The sequence below is a fragment of the Trichechus manatus genome, unplaced genomic scaffold (assembly GCF_000243295.1).
Source record: "Trichechus manatus latirostris isolate Lorelei unplaced genomic scaffold, TriManLat1.0 scaffold00022, whole genome shotgun sequence".
Classification (NCBI taxonomy): Eukaryota; Metazoa; Chordata; class Mammalia; order Sirenia; family Trichechidae; genus Trichechus; species Trichechus manatus.
This window is the reverse complement of record NW_004443958.1, coordinates 601,336-625,831: the sequence shown is the minus strand read 5'-3', so window position 1 is coordinate 625,831 and position 24,496 is coordinate 601,336. Positions and strand designations below refer to the sequence as shown.

Below are 24,496 nucleotides of genomic sequence, written 5' to 3'. Positions count from 1 at the left end.
TTTTGGTTTCTTCTCTCTCTCTCACCTTTTTCCATTCCTTTCTCTCAAATACCTGAATCCATGTGCCATCTCCGCCCCTTCTAGCTGGGCTGTACTGCGTGGCTTGGGAGCCACTTCCCCAGTCTGGACATCCACACCAGTGGGATCCCTGGGGGCATTTCTTTCTTTTCTATTCTTTTTTGTTATTTTCTTTTCTCCTTTTTGTTTTTCTTCATTTCTCAATTTCTCATCTCTCTCTACTTTCCTTATTATCATGTCTCCTGGATCTCTGCTGCTGTGTGCCGTCTCTACCCCTTCTAAACAGGCTGTGCAGTGCCTAGCATCTTGGGGGCCACTTCCTGAGTCTGCTCTGCTGGTGGGATCCCTGGGTACATTTCTTTTTTTTTTTTTCATTTGTATTTATTTATTTATTCCTTTTTGATTTTCATTTTTATTTTTCTTCATTTCTCAGTTTCTTGCCTCTCTCTACTTGCCTTCTTTTCCTGTCTCCTGAATGCCTGGTGCTGTGTGCAGTCTCTTCCCCTCTAGACAGGCTGTGCAGTGCCTAGCAGCTTGGGAGCCACTTCCCCCATCCAAGCCACCAAGCCAGTGGGCTCCCTTGGGGATTTTTTCTTTTCCTTTTCACGATTTCTTATTTCTGTCTGTCATCTTTCCTTTCTTTTCTCCCAAATACCTGTCACTGTGTGCTATCTCTGTTCCCTCTAGATGGGTTGTGCAGTGCTGCACAGCTGGGGAGCCACTTCCCGCATCTATGCCACCATACCAGTGAGCTCCCTCGGGGCATCTTTTTTTTTTTTTCCTTTCTCAGTTCTTTTCTTTTCTCAATTTCTTGTCTCCCTCTATCTTCTTTCCTTACCCTTCTCCTAAACACCTGGCAATGTGTGCCATCTCCATTCCTTCTTGACAGGCTCTACAGTACCACTTGGCTGGGAATCCTTTCTGGTGCGCTCCCTTGGGACATTTTTTTTTTCTTTCTTTTCTTTACTTTGTTTTTTATTCTAGGTTTCTTGCTTCTCTCTACCTTCCTTCCTTACCCTTTTCTTGAACACTTGGAGCCATGTGACATCTCTGCTCCTTCTTGATGAGTTGTGAAGCACTGCTCAGTGGAGATCCACTTCCATTGGGCTCCCTTAGAGTTTTTCCTTTTCTGTTTTTCTTCTTGGTTTCTTGTCTTGCTCTACCTCCCTTCTTTACCCTTCTCCTGAATACCTCGTGCTGTGTGCCATCTCCACTCCTTCTGGATGGGCTATACAGTGCCGTTTGACTTCTGGTGGGCTCCCTTGGAGCATTTTTTTTCTTCTTTTTTTTCATGGTTTCTTCCCTCTCTATACCTCCCGTCCTTTCCTTCCTCCCAAACAACTGGCATCTTTTTTTTTTTTAATCTTTTTTCTTGGTTTCTTGTCTCTATCTACATTCCTTCCATTCCTTTCTCCCAACCACATAGCTATGTGTGCCTTTCTTTCTTCTTTTTTTACCTGGTTTCTTATCCCTTTCTCCCTTCCTTCCATTACTTTCTCCCATCCATCTAGCTGTATCTGCCCCTTCTTGATAGGCTGTGCCTCACCACCTGGATAGAAATCCACAGGCACACAGCTTCCCTGGATCTGTGCCACTCCAACAACAGGCTCCCTCAGCACTTTTGTTTTTTTGGCTTCTGTTTCTCTCTCATCTTTCTCTTTTTTCCAAAACCCACTTAGCTCCACACATCACAACCTCCTCTTTCCCTCATGTCTGTCTGCACCACGCACTGAACACCGCACCTCTGAGCAGCACAGGCACAGTCTACCAGAACTGGTCCTGCACTGACCCCCAGCCCCACCCTGTTGGCCCCAGTACCAGTGACAGATGACCCAAGTCAGCCCCTCCCCTTCTGCTGGACCAGCCCTGCTGTACCACAGCAGAGTGACTGGCTCTGCCCGTTGGACAAGGTGGTAAGAAGTATCATACTCACAGAGAAGCAAACAACAAACAATGCCCAGCCCACCTCCTCAGACATAACCAAATAAAACAAAAAATCAGGATGAAACAAACAAAACTACAATCAATAAATGAAGAAAATAACTATTGAATGTCCCAAAGACAGCAGACAATATCGAAACATAAAAAAAAAAGACAGGATTATTCCAGTAGGCATCCAAAATAAAACACCAGATGACCTTCCAGCAGAAGAAAACTTGCTGGAACTACCTGATAGGGAATTCAAATCTTTAATATTCAGAGCTATCCAAAATTGAAGGAAAAAGCAGGTAAAAATAGGAAGAAATAGACAAAATCATGGAAAGGCAGATAAAATCATGGAAAACACAGACAAAACAATGGAAGAATTCAGGAAAATAATACAGGAAAAAAATCTCAAAATAAATTCACAACTAGAAATCACACAAAAACAGCAATGAGAAATCCAACAGATAAACAATAAGATTTCAGAAATGTACAGTGTCATAGAAGGTCTGAGGAGCAGGTTTGAAACATGGAAGACAGGATCAGTGAAATTTAAGACAAATACATGAATACCACTTTGAGGAAAAACGAGAAAAGAATGAAGAAACCCTGAGAAAGATGTGGGATACAATCAAAAGCATACATTTGAGAGTGATCAGAGTTCCAGAACAGGAGGAGAAAAAGAAAACATAGACAGGATCATTGAGGACTTGCTGACAGAAACCTTCCCTAATATCAAGAAAGATGAAAAGCTGACCATCCAGGAAGCTCAACAAACTCCTGTATGATAGATCCCAAAAGAAAATCACCAAGACATACCATAATCACACTCACTAAAACCAAAGACAAATAAAGAATCCTGAGACCTGCTCAAGAAAAACGAAAAGTCACATGCAGAGGGGAAACAATAAGACTAAACTCTGATTACTTGGCAGAAACCATGCAGGCAAGAAAGCAATGTGATGACATAAATAAAACTTCGAAGGAAAAAGAAATTGCCAACTGTCTTGGTCATCTAGTACTGCTCTAACAGAAATACCACAAGTGGATGATTTTAACAAAGAGAAATTTATTCTCTCACAGTCCAGTAGGCTACAAGTCCAAATTCAGGGCATCAGCTCCAGAAGGCTTTCTCTCTCTGTCAACTCTGGAGGAAGGTCCTTGTGATGCATCAGTCTTCCTTTGGTCTGGGAGCTTCTCTGCACAGGAATCTCAGGTCCAAAGGACGTGCTCTGCTCCCAGCACTGCTTTCTTAGTGATATGAGGTTCTCATGTGTCTCCGCTTGCTTCTGTCTTTTATATCTCAAAAGAGATTGGATTAAGACACTATTTAATCTTGTAAACCTCATCACTATAACCTCATCACAGTGATGGAATTTACAGCACATACAGAGATCACATAGAACATCATCATAGTGATAGAGTTTACAACACATAAGGAAATCACATCAGATTAGACAATCATACAATACTGGGAATCATGACTTAGCCAAGTTGCTACACACATTTTTTGGGGGACACAATTCAATCCATGACACCAACCAAGAATAAAATATCCTGCAAGACTCCTTCTCAAATATGATAGTGAAATTAAGATATTTCTAGATAAATAGAAATTAAGAGAACATTTAAAAACCAAACCAAACCTGCAAGTATTATTAAAGGGAGTCCTTCAGTTTGAGAACAAACAACATCAGATGACAGACTGAATCTAGGATGCAAGACTGCATCAGCCAGACACCAACCTAGGAAATGAACTCTGTAGGATTAATCAAACTAAAAGATTTATAGCAGGGAGCCAGAGAGGTTAATCTGTAAATGAAAGCAACATCAGGACAATAAAAGAGAGAGTAAATGGTGTAGGTATAGAATTTTCTATTGGAGAGGAAGGCCAGGTAATACCAAGTAATAAAAGACTGGTTCACACTTATGAAGATAAGGGTAAATTTCAAGGTAACCACAAAGAAAGTTAACAAACCTACTCATCAAAATGAAGAAAAACTTAAAGTCTCAGTAAATACAAAATCTACAAAAACAAAAGAAATGGAAAAAATCCACAAACAAAAGGAGTTCAACACAGGAGATTAAGAGGAACAAAGAAAACATCAGCACCACAGAAAAAGCACTACAAAATGATGGCAATAAACTCACACCTATCAATAATTACACTGAACAAAAATGGCCTAAATGCACCCATAAAGAGACAGAGAGTGACAGAATGGATAAAAAAAAAAAAATACACCTGCTGTCTATAAGAGACACACTTTAGAAACAAAGACATAAATTTATTAAAAATTGAAGGATGGAAAAAAATATATCAAGCAAGCAGCTACCAAAAAAAGAGCAGGAATGGCAGTACTAATCTCACATAAAATAGACTTTAAAACAAAATCCACCATAAAAGACAAACAACAGCATTATATAATGATTAAAGGGACGATCCATCATGAAGATATAACTATAATAAATATCTACACACCCAATGACAGGACTTCAAAATACATAAAACAAACTCTAACAGCACTGAAAACAGAAATTAACAGTTCCACAATAATAGTAGGAGACTTCAATGTATCACTCTCACTAAAGGAGAGAACATCTAGAAAGAGACTCAGCAAAGATACAGACGATCCAAAGGCCACAATCAGCCAACTTGACCTCATATACATAAATAGAACACTCCACCCAACAGCTGCAAAGTACAAATTCTTTTCCAATTCACATGGAAAGTTCTCCAGTATAGAACACATCTTAGGCCACAAAACAACTCTCAACAAAATCCAAAACATTGAGAAGATACAAAGTATCGTCTCTGATCACAACTCCATCAAAGTAGAAATTAACAACAGGAATAGCAAGAAAAAAAAATTACAAGGAAACTGAATAACACTATGCTTAAAAACCACTGGGTAATAGAAGAAATAAAAGATGGAATAAAAAAATTCATAGAATTAAATGAGAATGAAAACACATCATACCAAAACCTTCGAAACACAGCAAAAGCAGTGCTCAGAGGTGAACTTATAGCAATAGATGCGCACATCAAAAGAGAAGAAAGGGATTAAATCAAAACATTAGCTACACAACTCAAACAAATAGAGAACAGTAAAATAAGCCCACAGCCACTGGAAGAATGGAAATTAAAAAAATCAGAGCAGAAATAAATGAAATAGAGAATAGAAAAATAAAAGAAAGAATCAATGAAACCAAAAATTGGTTCCTTGAGAGGATCAACAAAATCAATAAATCAGTGGCCACAGTGACAAAAGAAAAACAAGAAAAGATGCAGATAACCCAAAAAAGAAATAAAATGGGGGACACTACAACAGACCCAACTGAAATAAAAAGGATCATAACAGAGTACTATGTAAAACTATGCTCCAACAAATTTGAAAACCTAAAGGAAATGGACAAATTTCTAGAAACACATTATCTACCCAAATAACACCAGATGTTGTTCAAAATCTGAATAGATCCATGACAAGAACAGAGAAGGAAAAGGTAATATAAAACTCCCAGCAAAAAAAAACCCTGGCCCAGATTTCTTCACTGGAGAATTTTACCAAACATTCAGAGAAAAGATGACACCAGTACTACTCAAAATATTTCAGAATATAGAAAAAGAAGGGATACTTTCTGAATTCATTCTATGAAGCCAGCATAACCCTGATACCAAAACCAGGCAAAGATACCACAAAATTACAGACCAATATATCTCATGAATATAGATGGAAAAATTCTCAACAAAATTCTAGTCAATAGAATTCAGCATCATATCAAAAAAAAATAATACACCATGACCAAGTGGGATTCATACCAGGTATACAAGGATGGTTCAACATTAGAAAATGAATCAATGTATTCCACAACACCAATAAAAGAAAAGAAAAGAATCACATGGTCATATCAATAGATAAAAAAAGACATTTGACAAAGTCCAATACCTATTCCTGATAAATGTCTCAATAAAATAGGTATAGAAGGGAAATATCTCAACATAATAAAGAGCATCTGTACAAAACCAACAGTCAACATCATGTTAATGGAGAGAGGCTGAAGAGATTCCCCTTGAGAACAGGAACAAGACGAGGATGCCCTTCATCACCACTCCTGTTTAACATTGTGCTGGAAGTCCTAGCTAGAGCAATACGGCAAAAATAAGAAATAAAGGGCATCCGATTTGGTAAAGAAGAAGTAAAACTGTCCCTATTTGAGGATGATATGATGCTATGCATAGAAAACTAAAAAGACTCCATGAGAAAATGAGGGAACTAATAGAAAGATTCAGCAGAGTAGCAGGATATAAGGTAAACATACAAAAATCAGTTGGTTTCCTATACATCAATAAACAGAATGATGAAAAGGAAGTCAGCAAAACAATACCATTTATAATAGCCCCTAAAAAATAAAATACTTAGGAATAAATCTAACCAGGGATGTAAAAGACCTATGCAAAGAAAACTACAAAACACTACTGCATGAAACCCAAAGGGATCTACGTAAATGGAAAAACATACCATGCTCATGGATAGGCAGACTCAACATTGTGAAAATGACAATTCTACCTAAAGCAGTTTACAAATACAAAGCAATCCTGATCCAAATACCAACAACATTCTTCAAAGAGATGGAAAAACTAATCATTAACTTTATATGGAAAGGGAAGAAGCCCCGAATAAGTAAAGCACTACTGAAGAAGAAGAAAAAAGTTGGAGGACTCACACTACTTGACTTCAGAAGCTACTATACAGCTACAGTAGTCAAAACAGCCTGGTACTGGTACAACGACAGATAACACTGACCAATGGAACAGAATTGAGAACCCAGATGTAAATCCATCCACCTACGGTCACTCTTCAGCCAAAGATTAGACAGGCCCATAAAACAAAATGAGACTAAAGGGGCACATAAGTTCAGGGATAAGGACTAGAAGACAAGAGCGGATAAGAAAGGTAGTGATTGGGAACCCAAGGTTGAGAAGGGAGAGTGTTGACATGTTGTCGGGTTGGTAACCAATGTCACAAATCATTATGTGTACTAATTGTTTAATGGGAAGCTATTCTGTTCTGTAAATCTTCATCTAAAGTACAATAATAAATAAAAAAAAAATAAAAACAAAATTATTTACCTGAAATTCTCTATATATTAAACCTTTAAAAGGAGTTAACGTACTTTTTTAAAACTGCTTTTGAGAAGCAGGCTTTCTTTTAGCTGTTGTTTCTTATTAATATTTCTGTTATTGATATTTTACTAATAGAAGATGTAAAAGGAAACCCGAAACAATACAAAACAAAAAATGAGTAGCAATGAGAGAAGGGTTTTACAATTTTGAAAATAAAACTTGTGTTTAATAAATTTAAATTCACTGAGATTTTATAAATGAGGACTGCTTTTGGTGAAACTATACATCACTTTATCGGGGGAAAGGATTATATAGGAATTGTTGTAGTTAGATTTCAATAGAGTAATTAGAATATTACTGAGAAAAAATGTTATTAAAAATGGGTATTCTAGTATTAAACACATGGAATGAGGTAGAAGAGTTTGTAAACTTGGATTTTTGTTGTTCTTCATAACACTAGACAATTAACTGGAAGTTAACCAAAGCATCCTATTATTCCAGTGTGCGGTGGATTAATGGAGTTTAAAATTAGCTCCTTTATATTATACAAGAAAATGTAGGGCTACATACTGCTTGGTATGTAAATAGAGGTTTAATTAACACTTAAGTTTTTGCATCTTCACAGGTTGCAAGTGTTAATTAAATCCGTATTTACATGGCAAGGAAGGCAGACTTAGATGCCTTTCTTTTAAGAGCCAACAAAGTTTATTTGAACTACAACTATTTCAAAGTGTATCCAAAGTTATATGAAGGATACTCTCTTAAAATAGGGAAAAAACTTAGAGGTAATGTAGTCTAACTTCTCATCTAACATACCAATGCTTTCTACAGTGTTCCATAAACATGATTAACTGTTCTGACATGGGTAATTCCATCGATGGGAATTTAGTAACTGGGAAAACTTACTCCGTTTTAGTACAGTTCTAATTATTCAAAAATTATTTTGCAATTGTCACCGCTGTTCTGCTCTCTGGAATTATATAAAAATCAACTTAATCCCTGCTGCAACTTAAATTTCTCAATTTCACCAAGTCACTTTTTTGTGAGCAACACTTTTTGCACACTCCCAACCCCCAAACTTTACCTTTTTTTTCCAGACTGAACACTCCCACCCAAAAAACTCATTGCCATGGAGTTGATTCCAACTCATAATCCCTATATGAAGAGTAGAACTGGCCCTTAGGGTTTCCAAGGCTGTAAATCTTTATGGAAGCAGAATGCCACATCTTTCTCTTGTGGAAAGTCTGGTGGATTTGAACCGAAGAGCTTTCAGTTAGCAGCCAAGCACTCAACCATTGTGCCACTAAGGCTTCAAGGAATATGTAGTCAACTAAATAACTTTTTTATATTGTTGGGACACTAAAGTTAATCCTAATCCCTAAAGTTCTATAATTATGCAATTAATTTTTTTCCTATCTTCAGTGTAGGATTTTATATTTACTCCTGTTATATTTTTTCCTATTGGTCTAGATCCAGGATTCCTGTGACGTTATGTTAAATCTGGAGTCTGTTATCTAATATCTTAGCTAGCTTTTGATAATATATACATTTGTTCATCATGATACCTTTTCTGTTGATTTTAAAGAGTTTCCAATTATAAAAAATGATACATGTTGATCACAGAAAATGAAAAAAATTTTTTAAAGAATCGAAAAATCACTTTAACCTCACCAATCAGAGTGAATCACTGATAACATTTTGTTGTATTTTCCTCCAGTGGTTATTTATACCTGCTTTTTATATATATACACTGAGAACATACTGTATATATGGTTTCATGGTGTTCTATACTCATTTACTACATACAGTCAGAATTTTCCTAAAGAATCATGGTCTTCAAAATTTTAAGGGGTTTATAACTGTGTTCACTAGGGCAGACCTAAGTATCTAAATTTTTAAGAAATAAACTTCAAACACATCATCTGTGATATCTTCTCCACTGCTTAACATTGTCAAGGTGTATGAATACATACAATTGTTCAACATTTTCGAATTCAGTTAACTACAGTGTCATTCAGCCTATATTGCTCCTTGTTTACAATGATACCTTAGGAGGTTTTTCTTAAATACATTACACAGATCAAGAAAATAATTATATGTAGTTTCCTGGAAGCCTTGAGGAAAAATAATCTACCTTAAAACCCGTTGCCTTCGAGTCGATTCTGCCTCATAGTGACCCTACAGAACAGAGAAGATCTGCCCCACAGGATTTCTAAGGAGCGGCTGGTGGATTGGAAAGGCCGACCTTTGGTTAGCAGCTGAGCTCTTAAGAACTGTGCCACCAGGTCTCCAATCTACCTTAGACTTAGCTTAATATTTTCAATATTGTACTTAAAAATATTAAGCCAGACACAAAAGGACAAATATTGTATGATCCCACTTATAAGAAATATTTAGAACAGGTAAATGCATAGAGACAAAAACAGATTAATGGTTACCAGGATCTTGGGGGGCAGAGGGGGCCAGTGGTAATGGAGAGGGAAAAAAAAGGCTAATTGAAGAGTATGTCTGTAAACAACAACAGCAATAACAAAAGCCTTAGGTAAAGCATAGCCCAATCCTGTAAAATTACAAATGAAAAAAACCCCAAAGTGTTTGAAGAATCAAAGTGGTACCCTCAAGGTCATAATTGGTGGCATGACTGCAGCTAAAATCTAGATATTTCAGGAGTTTTGACTCTCAACCCAAAAGTCTTTTCATACTACCGTATCACATCTTCATTGTTATATGTAAAATCTAAACTTTTTTTTTTTTAATCATTTAGGCTCATATCTGTAACATAAATCACTTTAATAGGGCATCTTGAATTATCATTCTTATGAGAAGGTACTACTCATAAGAATGATACCCACTGCCCTCTTAGGATTCTTTACTTTCATCTCATCTGCTCCTTTGTCCTGAAATGTCTGTACCCAGAGCCATTTCCTCACACACTTCTGCTTATTCTCCAACATCATTGCCTCTCAGAAGCCTCTACCTTAGACAAATTAGTCATTTCTATTTTTGTGCTCCTGTATCAACTCATATTAACCAATTTCATAGCATTTAGCCAAATATTTTGAAATTTTGATTTACGTGTCTTTACCTTCAGATAGACCATGAGTTATTTACAGTTTTATAAATATTTACATTCCATTATACTTACAATATATAGTGGGTTCCTAGTATCTTTTGCTTATTTGGATTAATTGGCCATTAGCAAAGCTTTGAAGGTCTTAAGTTGCTTTTGCAATAGTGGAAACAGATTTTACCAATTAAATCATACTCTAATAAACAGTAGCTTCCTCTTATAAAATGACTGGCCAGGGCTAAGTGACAAGAAAAAAATTAACTCTTATTTTGGGAGACTGAACAGTAACAATAGCTAACAGTTACTTGTGCCAAATCATTCTCATATGTTGTCCATTTAAACTTCAAGACAACTCTTTTAGGCCCCATTTTACAGATGGAGAAACTGAGGCTCAGAGAGATTAATTTAACACATGAAGTGATGGATTAATTCAGTGTATATGAGAAAAAAGCATATTATGCTTAAAAAAATAGAAATTGTACTGATAATGACTTTTTCCCCCTCAGGTCTTTTTTCTGACTTTTCTGTTATCTATTTTTTCTTACCTTTACTCTATAGTAGAAATTAGACTGATTTATCAGAACTTTCTAATCTTACGGTATTCTGTAAATTTAGATAGGGGCCAATCTAGATGTTAAAGAGCTTATTTCTTGCCATATGGACAACCCATTCCCTTTCACATCTGGCTAGTGTCTATTACCACTTTTACCTTGAAAACATATTTGAAAAACTGACAATATCTGGACTTCCTGTAAAAGAGCTCTCATATTCCTCCCCATTGTAGAAAGAAAAACAAATTATGTTTTGAAAAAGAGTTTTGTCAAGTGAGAAATTGTATTGTGCATTTTCAAAACTTCTCCACACTCCAAATCACTACTCCATTCTGCAATAATAAACTTGCCTTGTCATCACTGGTGTTTTTGTCTCATTTTATATCACTTTTTCTTACTTTAAACAATGAGTACTCCAAGAATTTCCAGCATTTATAACTAAAATGTAGGTAAATAATGATAAAGACTGTTATTCTGAATCATTGGAATTCCTCAGTAAAGATTTTAGTGATTTTTAGGTCAATTAATAACTAAAATGTAGGTAAATAATGATAAAGACTGTTATTCTGAATCTTTGGAATTCCTCAGTAAAGATTTTAGTGATTTTTAGGTCCATTAAAAAATAGCACATCCAGAGAAGAATGCATGTAGTGGTTGTTGTTTTTGTTGATGTGTGTCATTGAGTCTACTCCAAATCCTAGTGACCCCATGTGATAGAGTAGAACTTCTCCATGGGTTCTCTAGGCCTTAATCTTTACAGGAGAAGATCACCAGATCTTTTCTCACGTGGAGCCACTGGGTGGGTTTGAACCACTGACCTTTAGGTTAGTAGTCAAGCACTTAACTATTGCTCCCCCATGGCTCCTTTCACTCTATCTGGTACTTTGCACGTAATGTGTGTGTGTGTGTGTGTGTGTGTGTGTGTGTGTGTATGTGTAATTGCTAGCTTTTTATGTGTGTTCTAGAAAAATGTCTTTAAAAACTAACATGAAACCAGAATGGAACAAATGAAATAGTAAAAAATTACCAAATGTTTGTGAAGATGTAGAGGAGCAACCAAAACTCTCATATATTTGGTAATAGAATTGTAAATTGGCATAGCCACTTTGTAAAACTGTCTGAAAGTGCCTACTAAAGCTGAATATTTATCTATGACCCAGTAATTCCACTCCTAGGTATGTACCCAATAGACGTAAGCACATATATTTACCAAAATACATGTACTTGAATGTTCATAGCATCACTAATTTGCATTTATGCCAAACTGCAAACACATAAATGCTCATCAACAGCTGAACTGATAAATCGAAGTTGGTATATTCACAAATGGAATAGTATATTATACATCACTGAAAATAAACAGTCTACACCTACCCGCAGCAACAGAGATGAGTCTCACATACCTAATGCTGAGTAAAAGAGGTTAGACCCAAAAGAGAACATGTTATATGATTTCATTACATTTAGATACAGCAGCAAAATAATCTATGATATTAGAAGCTAAGTGAGTGGTTACCTTTGGCAGAGTGAAATGACAGAAATGTTACATGAAAAGCTGTGCATGTTGGTAATGTTCTGTTTATTGATTTGGATGCTGTTTGCAAAAGGGTGTTCAGTTTGTGAAAATTCAGTGAGATGCATTTTTCAGTATATTAAATGAATCATGTGAGAAATAAATAAATGGGGAGTCATTACATTCATTTAACAAATCATACCTCCCTATGCTTGCTCTGTGTTTCTCTTCTAAAATTGGCATGTAGCTTTTTTTGGAAGTTGGGTGCTTTATTACTAAGCATAGTTTTTATGTTGTTTGAGGGAATTGGAGAAGGAAACGGAGGAAGCATGTCAAATGCTCACCAGAAGCTGCAGTTGTGTTATAAACAAAGGATATTTATCTTGCTTAAAATTTTCAGAAAACTCAGGTGATTCCTTTTTAGGCATTGATTTTTAATTTTATTTTTTAAGCAGTTTGCAAGATATGACTCATTATATATCTCTTAAGGAAACTGAAGGAAACAAATCAAAAAAAAGGATAATATTGTACTATACATTTTTAATATTTTATAGCAGTGCATTTTATTTTCAGAAAAAACTCAACTACAAGGAGAGTTCTGGTTTTAGTTAGTCTCATAACTCTACATGTTTTACCTGATTAGTTTAATTTTCCTATTTTTCTTAATAGGCGTGCAGTTCAACTTTCACACTTTTCATTTGGAAGATCATCACGACTACTTACTGATCACCGAGAACGGTAGTTTTACTCAACCACTGGCACGCCTAACTGGTTCAGAACTTCCTTCAGCAATCAATGCTGGCCTCTATGGAAATTTCAGAGCTCAATTGCGATTCATTTCAGATTTTTCAATATCATATGAAGGATTCAACATTACATTTTCTGGTGAGAAAACAAACATACTACACAAAATGGTCTTTAGTAAGTTAGAAAAATCTTTTTTTTTTTTAAGTACTGGCATTATTTATGATAAAACAGAGGGAAAAATACCAGAAGAGAAGAACGATGAAAAAGATGTTGACTTAGGTTCTAGAAAAAAAAATAATGATTTCTATAAGACCAAGGATAGTAAGAAGTATTTTTTCTACTTAGAGTTCTAATTTCTAGTTGAACGGAATAGTGAGACAAGTAATTATTTCTTAATATAGAGTTGCATTACTAAGTAAATCTTAAGCAGCTTACTAAAAGTAGAATTGCAGTATTACAATTTTATGTCTGTATTCATGTAAATGGTAATCTTGTTCTTAAACTATTATTTTAATATTATTTTAGATGGAAACTCTTATCTGATAAGATAATTAAGATATTCCATAATGAGTACTAAAAGAGTATAATCAATTTTAACCTAAAAATGCAAATACGTTTAAAAAATGATAGCTAATCAACATGAAGCAATTCCTCTTCTCTGTTGCAACCAGGTAGTAAGCAAGGCTCTAGGAGTACCTTTATCTAAGCTACTTCTTCTTAGGACTGTATATAAATTATAATATTGTTGTTTAATCAAATATACTCTTTCACGCCCTGAAGAGTATTTAGTTTTTCATTTTTATAGTGTTCATGCATTGCTTGGAGAAAAGTTCTTGTGTAAATCTGTAATGTAATAATTTTTAGAATGTGGGCACTTCAGCCTTACATAACCTTTGCATCTGAAGTGACATGTTTTTCAAAATATGGACTAATTGAACTCCTTATAATTCTAGAGGCACAAGAGCCTCTGTATTGAGACTAAAACCATTAAGTAAAATACATTTCAAAAGTGCAAATAATTTCATTCCAAAATGCTATTTTGTGTTTGAAAATATGCATCTACTATGCCATTATTATAAGTTAAAATCTATGAAATGGAAATGTTTCTAATGCAGAAGAAAGTATATACATTTACAATTTATCATTCGTAAGGGGACTTTTTCTCATGTGTGTTGAGTTTCATGCATAAAATTATGCATTAATTTATTAGATCTTTCACAAAAGAAGAATATTATGTGTGCCATCAACATGTACCTGTAATTATACATAGTCACTTTGTATTTATATAGCTATGCTCTAAAAATATCCAGTTTTCAGAGATACAAATATACCCTTAAATGTGACTCCTATGTTCCTTTGTTCCCCTCCCCCCTGGGGGAGGGGCTCTTCCCTTGATTTACAGAATATAATCTTGAACCTTGTGAAGATCCTGGAATTCCTCATTATGGTAACCGAATTGGGTTCAGCTTTGGGGTTGGCGACACTCTGACCTTCTCATGCTCATCGGGTTATCGACTGGAAGGAACATCAGAGATTATCTGTCTAGGTGGTGGCCGACGAGTGTGGAGTGCACCTCTGCCAAGGTGTGTGGGTACGTGGTCAGCTGCTTTCATTTGCTTGTATGTGTAGTCACTGTCCATGGAGTTGCATGGTTACACACCCTTTGTTTTTATACTCTGTTGAATTTCTTCATTTATTTCATATTAGTTATTTTGATTTTTTTTTCAATTTGGCAATCTGATGTACCTCAATTAACTTCTAGCTGATTCCTTAACTGCTATTCAAACAACTATGTTTCCTAATTTGTTTTCAGATGATACGGATAAGGAGTAGATAGAGAGAGAGGGATGGATGGATGGTGGACGGATAGATAGACAATAGATAAAGTCGTATTTTGAGATCTCATAAAAAATGAAATTTCTTGTGTTCTTTTGATAGTATATTTTGACTGAAGCTTTGGCAATATTTTATGACTTATAATTAACAACCATAGAAGATTATTACAAGGGAAAATTTGTCAAATAAAGAATATGTAATTTAAGGAATTTCAAGGCATTTATTGACTCAGTGTATAAATTATATGCAATTCATCTGTTATGATAGGTGAATTAAAATGATAATCCATTTTATGTTGTGAAACATAAAAAAAACAATAATTAAAGTATTGGAAGTCTGGAGTCACCACCTCAAACTTGGGAAACGAACATTTTAACTGGTAAAAGAAAAAACATATTTTTTTTCTAGAAGGACTTTTTCATCAGGACTTAAGTCATTTCCTATTTAAATGAGGAAATGTTGTTGTTAGGTGCCCTTGAGTCAGTTCTGACTCATAGCAACTCTACGTACAACAGAACGAAACACTATGTAGCGCTGCACCATCCTCACAATCGTTGCTGTGTATGAGCCCATTTTTGCAGTCACTGTGTCAATCCATTTCATTGAGACTCTTCCTTTTTTTTCCGACCCTTTACATTACCAAGAATGATGTCCTTCTCCAGGGACTGGTCCCTCCTGATAACATGTCCAAACTATATAAGACTAAGTCTTGACATCGTTGCTTCCAGGGAGCACTTTGGATGTACTTTTTTCAAGACAGATTTGTTCGCTCTTCTGGCAGTCCATGGTATATTCAGTATTCTTTGCCAACACCATAATTCAAAGACATCAATTCTTCTTCAGTCTTCCTTATTTATTATACAGCTTTCACTTGCATGTAAGGTGATTGAAAATACCATGGCTTGGGTCAGGCGCACCTTGGTCCTCAAAGCAACGTCTTTACTTTTTAACACTTTTTTTAAAGAGGTCTTTTGCAGCATATTTGAAAATTAGGAAATAGGAGGCAAGAATTCCTTCAGGTCATTAGCCATTCAGTGGCTAATTTTATGATTGAACAAAATGAAAACTGTTAGTCTATAGTTATTTCATAAAGCTATTGAAAACTCTCCCAAACATTTAATTTGAATTGACTTTAATTGGAAAATTAATTGTATGTCACAGATAAATTATGCCACAAAATTAAGCAGATTTGTAGAGATTTGATCTCTGGTTCAAGCCCTTGTGTTGTCTGGAAGTAAAATGCCCTCACAGATGAAACTGAGAATGAAGAAGAGATCACCTTCTATATCTTGTTGAATGTATTGACCAACCTGTAGAATGTGGAGATCCCTATGGAGTCCCAAATAAAACCAGAAAATATGATCTTTCAGACTAATGTTGGTCTGAAGGTTATTATAGTGATGAGATTCTTTTCACAGGCCCATAGAGTTATATAACCGACAAACTGATACATAATAGTTGAAATATCTTTTTAAAATCATACGACTTTTATAGAAATGGCATAAGCAACCAAGGAGGCTTTAAGTTGGGAGGTGATGAGCAGTCACAGTTTTCGAACACCTTCTTTTCCAGGGAGCTGTGTAGGGCGCAGGGCTTCTACACCTGGCATTCCTTCTGTGGCTTTTTTTTTTTTTTTTTTTACTTGCTGCTACCAGATTTGGAATTCTGCTCCTTTCCTGAATTGCCCCATTCCCATTTTTGTTTGCTCTAATGCTACTTTCAAAGGCCAGTTAGTGAGAACCTAGAGAATAGTCCAAATGAGGGGAAGAGTCAGAGTGCCTGCGATTACATCGTTGTCAGTTGACATTCAGCCTGTTCACTTTTCTAAGCTTCGTTTTTCTTATCTGCAAAATGGCTACAGTAGTATTACCTATCCCATGGTATTGTTATGCGGATTAAACGAGATTAGCCATATAAATGAGACACCTAGCACAGTCCTGGAATATAAGAAACATTCAAAATTTAGTTAGTGTTATACTCACTGTACTGAGTGTAATCTGCTGTCTATTCAGACTAACAATCTAGTTTATAAAACCAATTATACTTTAATTGGTAAATTAAATTTAAATGGATATAGTAAATTAAATTTTAATTGGTATAGTAAATTTAAAACCAATTTATAAAACAAAACAAACAGACAAAAAACAAAAAGAAACTAACAGTTATGAGGTTCTGCTAGACTCTGTCATGCATAGTTGTCTAGTTGAATTTTTGCTACAATCCTGTTGTTACTATTATCCCTCTCCCCCATTTTTCATCAGAAGAACCTGAGCCTTAGAAATGTTAATAACCGACCCAATATCATAAAGTCATAAGTGACAGGAACAGGATTTGTATACAGATAAGTCTCATTCCAGAACTTAACATTATCTCACTAGATGATTATGTCTCAAAAAAGTAGAAGGAAAAGTGAATCAAGATGAGAAAGAATTAATATTTTCTCTCAGTGTAGCAAATAGATACCAGGCTGTCACATAAGCTTAGAAGAAATTATTTGCATATGCATTTTTGAAGTTTAGTCCACATTTACAATAGATTTTAATAAATGAATTTATGAAAATCTGACTTTGCAAAAGAAGTGGCTCAAGTTATTTTTGTTTTTATAAATGTATTTCTTTGATAGTTTGTTTATTTGTGCCTAAATCTTTAATGAGAAGGATGAAAAAAATCAACCTGTGAACAAGCTTAGAAAGTAAAGCTAATTGCATGGGAATTTCCCCTCGTTTTCAAATTAGCTATGCTTGCTTTTAAGCTTATTGGAATTTACAAATAAATCTATTGACCTTAATAAATTCCACTGTAGGTATACATTTAGATTACAAGATGGGAGAAATACTCTTTCAAACAGAATTTTTTTTTTAATATACTTTTCTGGTTTCTTGAACTTTTCTTCACTTCTTTGCCTATGCTTTAAAACAAATATGTTCTTTATGGTACTTGTGGTTCCACATATGCATATTTCTTATTTTGTTTCCTTTTTAAAGTTCACACTCTTTAGTTACATAAAGTGCACATTATTTGTACCTATTCACATGAGCAGATCCCCAGCTTTAGCAATACTAGTTTATTTCTTCCTAGTTTCTTTGCTTCATACATATCTAACACCAGAACTCTATTCCATACTTGCTTAAAAGCTATTGCTTATCCTCAACATTGCCAACCTTACAGGAAGCTTATGTTACAGACAGCGGCCAGATCGTAAGTTTGCTTCTGTTTCAGATATTTGGAATCTAGACTGCATTTTCTCTGGCACAAGGATGCACACAATAGATCCATTTCCAAAACCAACCCACAGATGAGATTTTAAATTTTATGTTAAGTATAACATCAATACTAACATTTAGTAAAACGGTCTACGCATATATAGGTGACATAAGATGGGGTTGTCTCTGGACAGTAAGGCAACTGATAATGCCAGTTTTGAAGTTTTTAAGTGTTGGGTTTTGATTTTATGTTTAGTGTATAAGTTGGTTGGTATATTTCAGATTCTTTTGGCAGAATTTGGTAAAATTTATCTTAATTTTGGCTATTATATGAGTAATAAACAACATTCATGAATAAATTTATCCATTTTATTCATTTCCTGAGTAATATTGTAACAAAATGTTAAAATATAATAATGCTATTTTATATTATTTTACAATTTATAAGGATTATATTATGTGATGTCTCATTCAAAAAACACACTAATGCTTTGAAGTAGATTTGGCATTACCATTTTATCAGTAAAATACAATTTCTATAAAAAACTCAAAGTTGTACACAAAGGTAAGGGCAGAGCTATGACTATCACCATGTCCGAGTCCTCTGCCTGGTCCATAGCAGCACACTGCTGCGTCTGACTGGAGACTATGATACAGTTAGGAGGAAACCTGGCCTTCATTATAATTCATACATGGATTCAGAGCAGTCCTAGTGCTTGTCCTGTACTTTAATCAGAGGAAAGCTTCTTTGACCACAGCCTAGTTATTGTTGTTGTTGTTAGGTGCTGTCGAGTTTGTTCCGACTCATAGAGACCCTGTGTACAGCAGAACGAAACACTGCCCAGTCCTGCACCATCCCACAATCGTTGTTATGCTTGAGCCCATTGTTGCAGCCACTGTGTCAATCCATCTTGTTGAGGGTCTTCCTCTCTTTTGCTGAACCTCTACTTTACCAAGCATAATGTCCCCCTCCAGGAACTGATCCCTCCTGATAACGTGTCCGAAGTATGTGAGACATAGTCTTGCCATTCTAGCTTCTAAGGAGCATGCTGGTTTTACTTCTTCCAAGACAGATTTTTTCATTCTTCTGGCAGTCTCTGGTATATTCAATATTCTTTGCCAACACCACTGTTCAAAGGCGTCAGTTCTTCTTCGGACTTCCTTATTCATCGTCCAGCTTTTGCGTGCATATGAGGCGATTTGGAAACCCTAGTGGTATAGTGATTAAGAGCTTTGGCTGCTAACCAAAAGGTCGGCAGTTCAAATCCACCAGGTTTTCCTTGGAAACTCTATGGTGCAGTTCTGCTATGTCCTATAGGGTCACTACGAGTTGAAATCAACTCCACAGCAATGGGTTTATGTTTTTGTTTTTTTGTTTTTTTTCTCCTGAGGCGATTGAAAACACCATGGCTTGGCTTGGATGCATCTTAGTCTTCAAAGTTTCATCTTTTTCAACACTTTATTGTTGTAGTTTAGATGAAGTTTACATTTCAAGTTAGTCTCCCCTACAAAAATTTATACATACATTGTTATGTGACCCTAACTGCTCTCCCCATATTGTAACAGCACACTCCTCCTTTCCACCCCTGATTCCCCATGTCCAATTAACCAGCTTCTACCCTCTCTGCCTTCCCATCTCACCTCCGGACAGAAGCTGCCCATTTAGTCTCTTGTATCTACTTAAGCTAAGAGGCACACTCCTCACAAGTATCCCTTTATGTCCCACAGTCCAGTCCAATCCCTGTCGGAAGAGTTGGCCTCGGAAATTATTTTAGTTCTGGGCTGATACAGAATCCATGAGCCATGCTTTCCGGGGTTCCTCCAGTCTCAGTCAGACCATTAAGTCTGGTCTTCTTACTAGAATTTGAGTTCTGCACCCCACCTTTCTCCTGCTCCATCCGGGACTCTCTGTTGTGTTCCCTGTAAGGGCAGTCATTGGTGGTAGCCGGGCACCATCTAGTTCTTCTGGTCTCAGGCTGATGAAGTCTCTAGTTCATGTGGCCCTTTCTGTCTCTTGGGCTAATGCTTTCCTTGTGTCTTTGGTGTTCTTCATTCTCCTTTACTCCAGGTGGTTGGGACCAATTGATGCATCTTAGATGGCCACTTGCAAGCTTTTAAGACCCCAGACACCACTCACCAAAGTAGGATGCAGAACATTTTCTTAATAAGCTTTGTTATGCCACTTGACCTAGATGTCCCCTGAAAGCGTGGTCTCCAGGTCCCTACCCCTGCTACTCTGTCCCTCAAAGTGTTTGATTGTATTCAGGAAACTTCTTAGCTTTGGTTTAGTCCAGTTGTGCTGACTTCCCCTGTAGTGTGTGCTGTCCTTCTCTGCACCTAAGATAAAACTTGTTTACTACTAGTTAGTAAAAAACCCTCACCCTCGCACCCCACCCTCATAACCATCAAAGAATGTTGTCTTCTGTGTTTAAACCTTTTCTTGAGTTCTTATAATAGTGGTCTTACACAATATTTGTCCTTCTGTGACTGACTAAATTCACTCAGCATAATGCCCTCCATATTCCTCCATGTTATAAGAAGTTTCACAGCTTCATCATTGTTCTTTATCATTGTGTAGTATTCCATTGTGTGGATATACCATAATTTGTTTATCCATTCTTCCGTTGATGGGCACCTAGGTTGTTTCCATCTTTTTGCTACTGTGAACAGTGCTGCAGTGAACATGGCTGTGCATATATCTATTCATGTGATGGTGCTTATTTCTCTAGGATGTATTCCAAGGAGCGGGATAGCTAGATTGTGTGGTACTACTATTTCTAGCTTTTTAAGGAAGCACCAAATAGATATCCAAAGTGGTTGGACCATTTTACATTCCCACCAACAGTGTATAGGTGTTCCAGTCTCTCCACAACCTCTCCAGCATTTATTATTTTGTGTTTTTTGGATTAATGCTGGCCTTGTTGGGGTGAGATGATTGATATCTGTCTTAGTCATCTAGTGCTGCTATAACGGAAATACCACAAGTGGATGGTTTTAACAAAGAGAAGTTTATTTCCTTATAGTAAAGTAGGCTAAAAGTCCAAATTCAGGGTGTCAGCTCCAGGGGAAGGCTTTCTCTCTCTCGGCCTTCTCATCAGTGTTCTCCCAGACTAGGAGTTTCTCGACGCAGGGACCCTGGTCCAAAGGATGCGCTCTGCTCCCCCCGGCACTGCTTTCTTGATGGTATGAGGTCCCCAGCCCTCTGCTTGCTTCCCTTTCCTTTTATCTCTCAAGAGATAAAAGGTGGTGCAGGCCACACCCCAGGGAAACTCCCTTTACACTGGATGTGACCTGGGTAAAGGTGGTGTTATAATCCCACCCTCATCCTCTTTAACTTAAAATTACAACCACAAAATGGAGGCCAACCACACAATTCTGGGAATCATGGCCCAGCGAAATTGATACACACATTTTTGGGGGGACATAATTCAGACCATGACAATATCTCATTGTAGTTTTGATCTGTATTTCTCTAATGGCTAATGATCATGAGCATTTCTTCATGTGTCTGTTAGCCACCTGAATATCTTCTTTGGTGAAGTGCCTGTTCATATCCTTTGTCCATTTCTTAATAGGGTTATTTTTATTTTTGTTGTTGAGGTTTTGCAGTATCTTGTAGATTTTAGAGGTTAGATGCAGATCGGGTTTGTGGTAGCCAAAATTTTTTCCCAGTCTGTAGGTTGTCTTTTGACTCTTCTGGTGAAGTCTTTTGATGAGCATAAATGTTTGATTTTTAGATGCTCCCAGTTATCTAGTCTCTCTTCTAGTGCTTGTGCATTGTTACTTATGGTTCGTATTGTGTTTATGCCATGTATTAGGGCTCCTAGCGTTGTCCCTATTTTTTCTTCCATGATCTTTATGGTTTTTGATTTTATATTTAAGTTTTTCATTCATTTTGAGTTAGTTTTTGTGCATAATGTGAGGTATGGGTCTTGTTTCAGTTCTTTGCAGATGGATATCCAGTTATGCCAGCACTATTTGTTAAAGAGTCTGTCTTTTCCCCAATTAATGGACTTTGGGCCTTTGTCAAATATCAGCTACTCATAGGTGGATGAATTTATGTCTGGATTCTTAATTCTGTTCCATTGGTCTATGTATCTATTATTGTAGCAGTACCAGGCTGTTTTGACTACCGTGGCAGTATAATAGGTTCTAAAACCAGGTAGTGTGGGACCTCAAACTTTATTCTTCTTCTTGAGTAATGCTTTACTTATTCAGGGCCTCTTTCCTTTCCATGTGAAGTTGGTGATTTGTTTCCCCATCTCACTAAAAAATACTGTTGGAATTTGGATTGGGATTGCGTTGTATCTGTAGATCACTTTGGGTAGAATTGATGTTTTCACAATATTGTGTCTTCCTATCCATAAGCATGGTATGTTTTCCCACTTATTTAGGTCTCTTTTGGTATCTTGTAGTAATATCTTGTAGTTTTCTTTGTATAGGTCTTTTATGTCTCTGGTTAGATTTATTCCTATGTATTTTATCTTCTTGGGGGCTATTGTAAATGGTATTGATTTGGTGATTTCCTCTTTGAAGTTCTCTTTGTTGGTGCAGAGGAATCTAACTGATTTTTGTACGTTTATCTTGTATCCTGATACTTCACTGATGGGGTTTTCTGTGTATATGATCATATCGTCTGCAAATAGGGTTACTTTCACTTCTTCCTTACCAATTTGGATGCCCTTTATTTCTTTTTCTAGCCTAACTGCTCTGGCTAGGAACTCTAGCACAATGTTGAATAAGAGCAGTGATAAAGGGCATCGTTGTCTGGTTCCCGTTCTCAAGGGGAACGTTTTCAAAATCTCTCCATATAGGATGATGTTGGCTGTTGGCTTTGTATAAATGCCCTTAATTATACTGAGGAATTTCCCTTCTATTCGTATTTTGTTGAGAGTTTTTATCATGAATGCATGTTGGACTTTGTCAAATGCCTTTTCTGCATTGACTGATAAGATCATGTGGTTCTTGTCTTTTGTTTTATTTATGTGATGGATTGCATTGATTGTTTTTCTCATGTTGAACCATCCCTGCATACCTGGTATGAATCCCAGTTGGTCATGGTGAATTATTTTTTTGATATGTTTTTGAATTCTATTCGCTAGAATTTTGCTGAGGATTTTTGCATCTATGTTCATGAGGGATACTGGTTTGTAATTTTGTGTGTGTGTGTGCTGTCTTTACCTGGTTTTGGTATCAGGGTTATGTTGGCTTCATAGAATGAATGAGTCTGTGAGTATTCCATCATTTTCTATGCTCTGAAAAACCTTTAGTAGTAGTGGTGTTAACTCTTCTCTGAAAGTTTGGTAGAATTCTCCAGTGAAACTGTCTGTGCCAGGGCTTTTTTTCATTGGGATTTTTTTAATTACCTTTCAGTCTCTTCTTTTGCTACAGGTTTATTTAGTTTTTCTACCTCTGTTTGTGTTAGTTTAGGTAGGTAGTGTGTTTCTAGAAATTTCCTCTAGGTTTTCAAATTTGTTGAACTACAGTTTTTCATAGTATTCTGTTATGATTCTTTTAATTTCAGTTAAGTCTGTTGTAATATCGCCCATCTCATTTCTTATTTGAGTTATTTGCTTCCTCTCGTGTTTTTCTTTTGTCAGTTTGGCCAGTGGTTTGTCAATTTTGTTGTTCTTTTCAGAGAACCAGCTTTTGGTCTTGTTAACTCTTTCAATTGTTTTTCTATTCTCTATTTCATTGAATTCTGCTCTAATTTTTATTATTTGCTTTCTTCAGGTGCCTGAGGGCTTCTTTTGCTGCTCTTTTTCTACTTGTTCAAGTTGTAAGGTTAATCTTTTGATTTTGGCCTTTCTTCTTTTTGAATGTGTGCATTGTTTGCTATAAATTGACCTCTGAGCATCTTTTGATTTCTTGACCGCTGCTTCTATGGGTGTTGATGGTGGATCCAAGTAAAATGAAATCCTTGACAACTTCAGTCTTTTTTCCGTTTATCATGATGTTGCTTATTGGTCCAGTTGTGAGGACTTTTGTTTTCTTTATGTAGAGTTGTAGGCCATACTGAAGGCTGTAGTCTTTGATCTGCATTATCAGTAAGTGCTTCAAGTCCTCTTTACTTTCAGCAAGCAAGTTTGTGTCATCAGCATAATGCAGGTTGTTAATGAGTCTTCCTCCAATCTTGATGCCTCATTTGTGGAAATTATTGGACAGTATCATCAATATTACACGTAAGTAAAATTTTGCTGAAGACCATTCAAAAGCAGCTGCAGCAGTATATTGACAGGGAACTGCCAAAAATTCAAATGGATTCAGAAGAGGTCACAGAACCAGGGATATCATTGCTGACGTCTGATGAATCCTTGCTGAAAGTAGAGAATATCAGAAAGATGTTTACCTGTGTTTTATTCACTATGCTAAGACATTAGACTGTGTGGATCGTAACAAATTATGGATAACTTTGGGAAGAATAGGAATTCCAGAATACTTAATTGTGCTCACGAGGAACCTGTATAGATCAAGAGGCAGTCATTCAAACAGAACAAGGGGATACTGTGTGGT

The 24,496-nt window shown here is 36.2% G+C and overlaps 1 protein-coding gene across 2 annotated transcripts in view; it reads left to right on the top strand.

Moving 5' to 3' along the window:
* CSMD3 (CUB and Sushi multiple domains 3) overlaps positions 1-24,496 on the top strand; it is a 1,379,111-nt gene that overhangs the window by 954,141 nt on the left and 400,474 nt on the right. For both annotated transcript variants that reach the window (XM_004372959.1, XM_004372958.1), the window contains 2 exons: positions 12,867-13,082; positions 14,347-14,535. In XM_004372959.1, the coding sequence (XP_004373016.1) occupies positions 12,867-13,082; positions 14,347-14,535 (405 nt within the window). The remainder of the gene's footprint in view (positions 1-12,866; positions 13,083-14,346; positions 14,536-24,496) is intronic.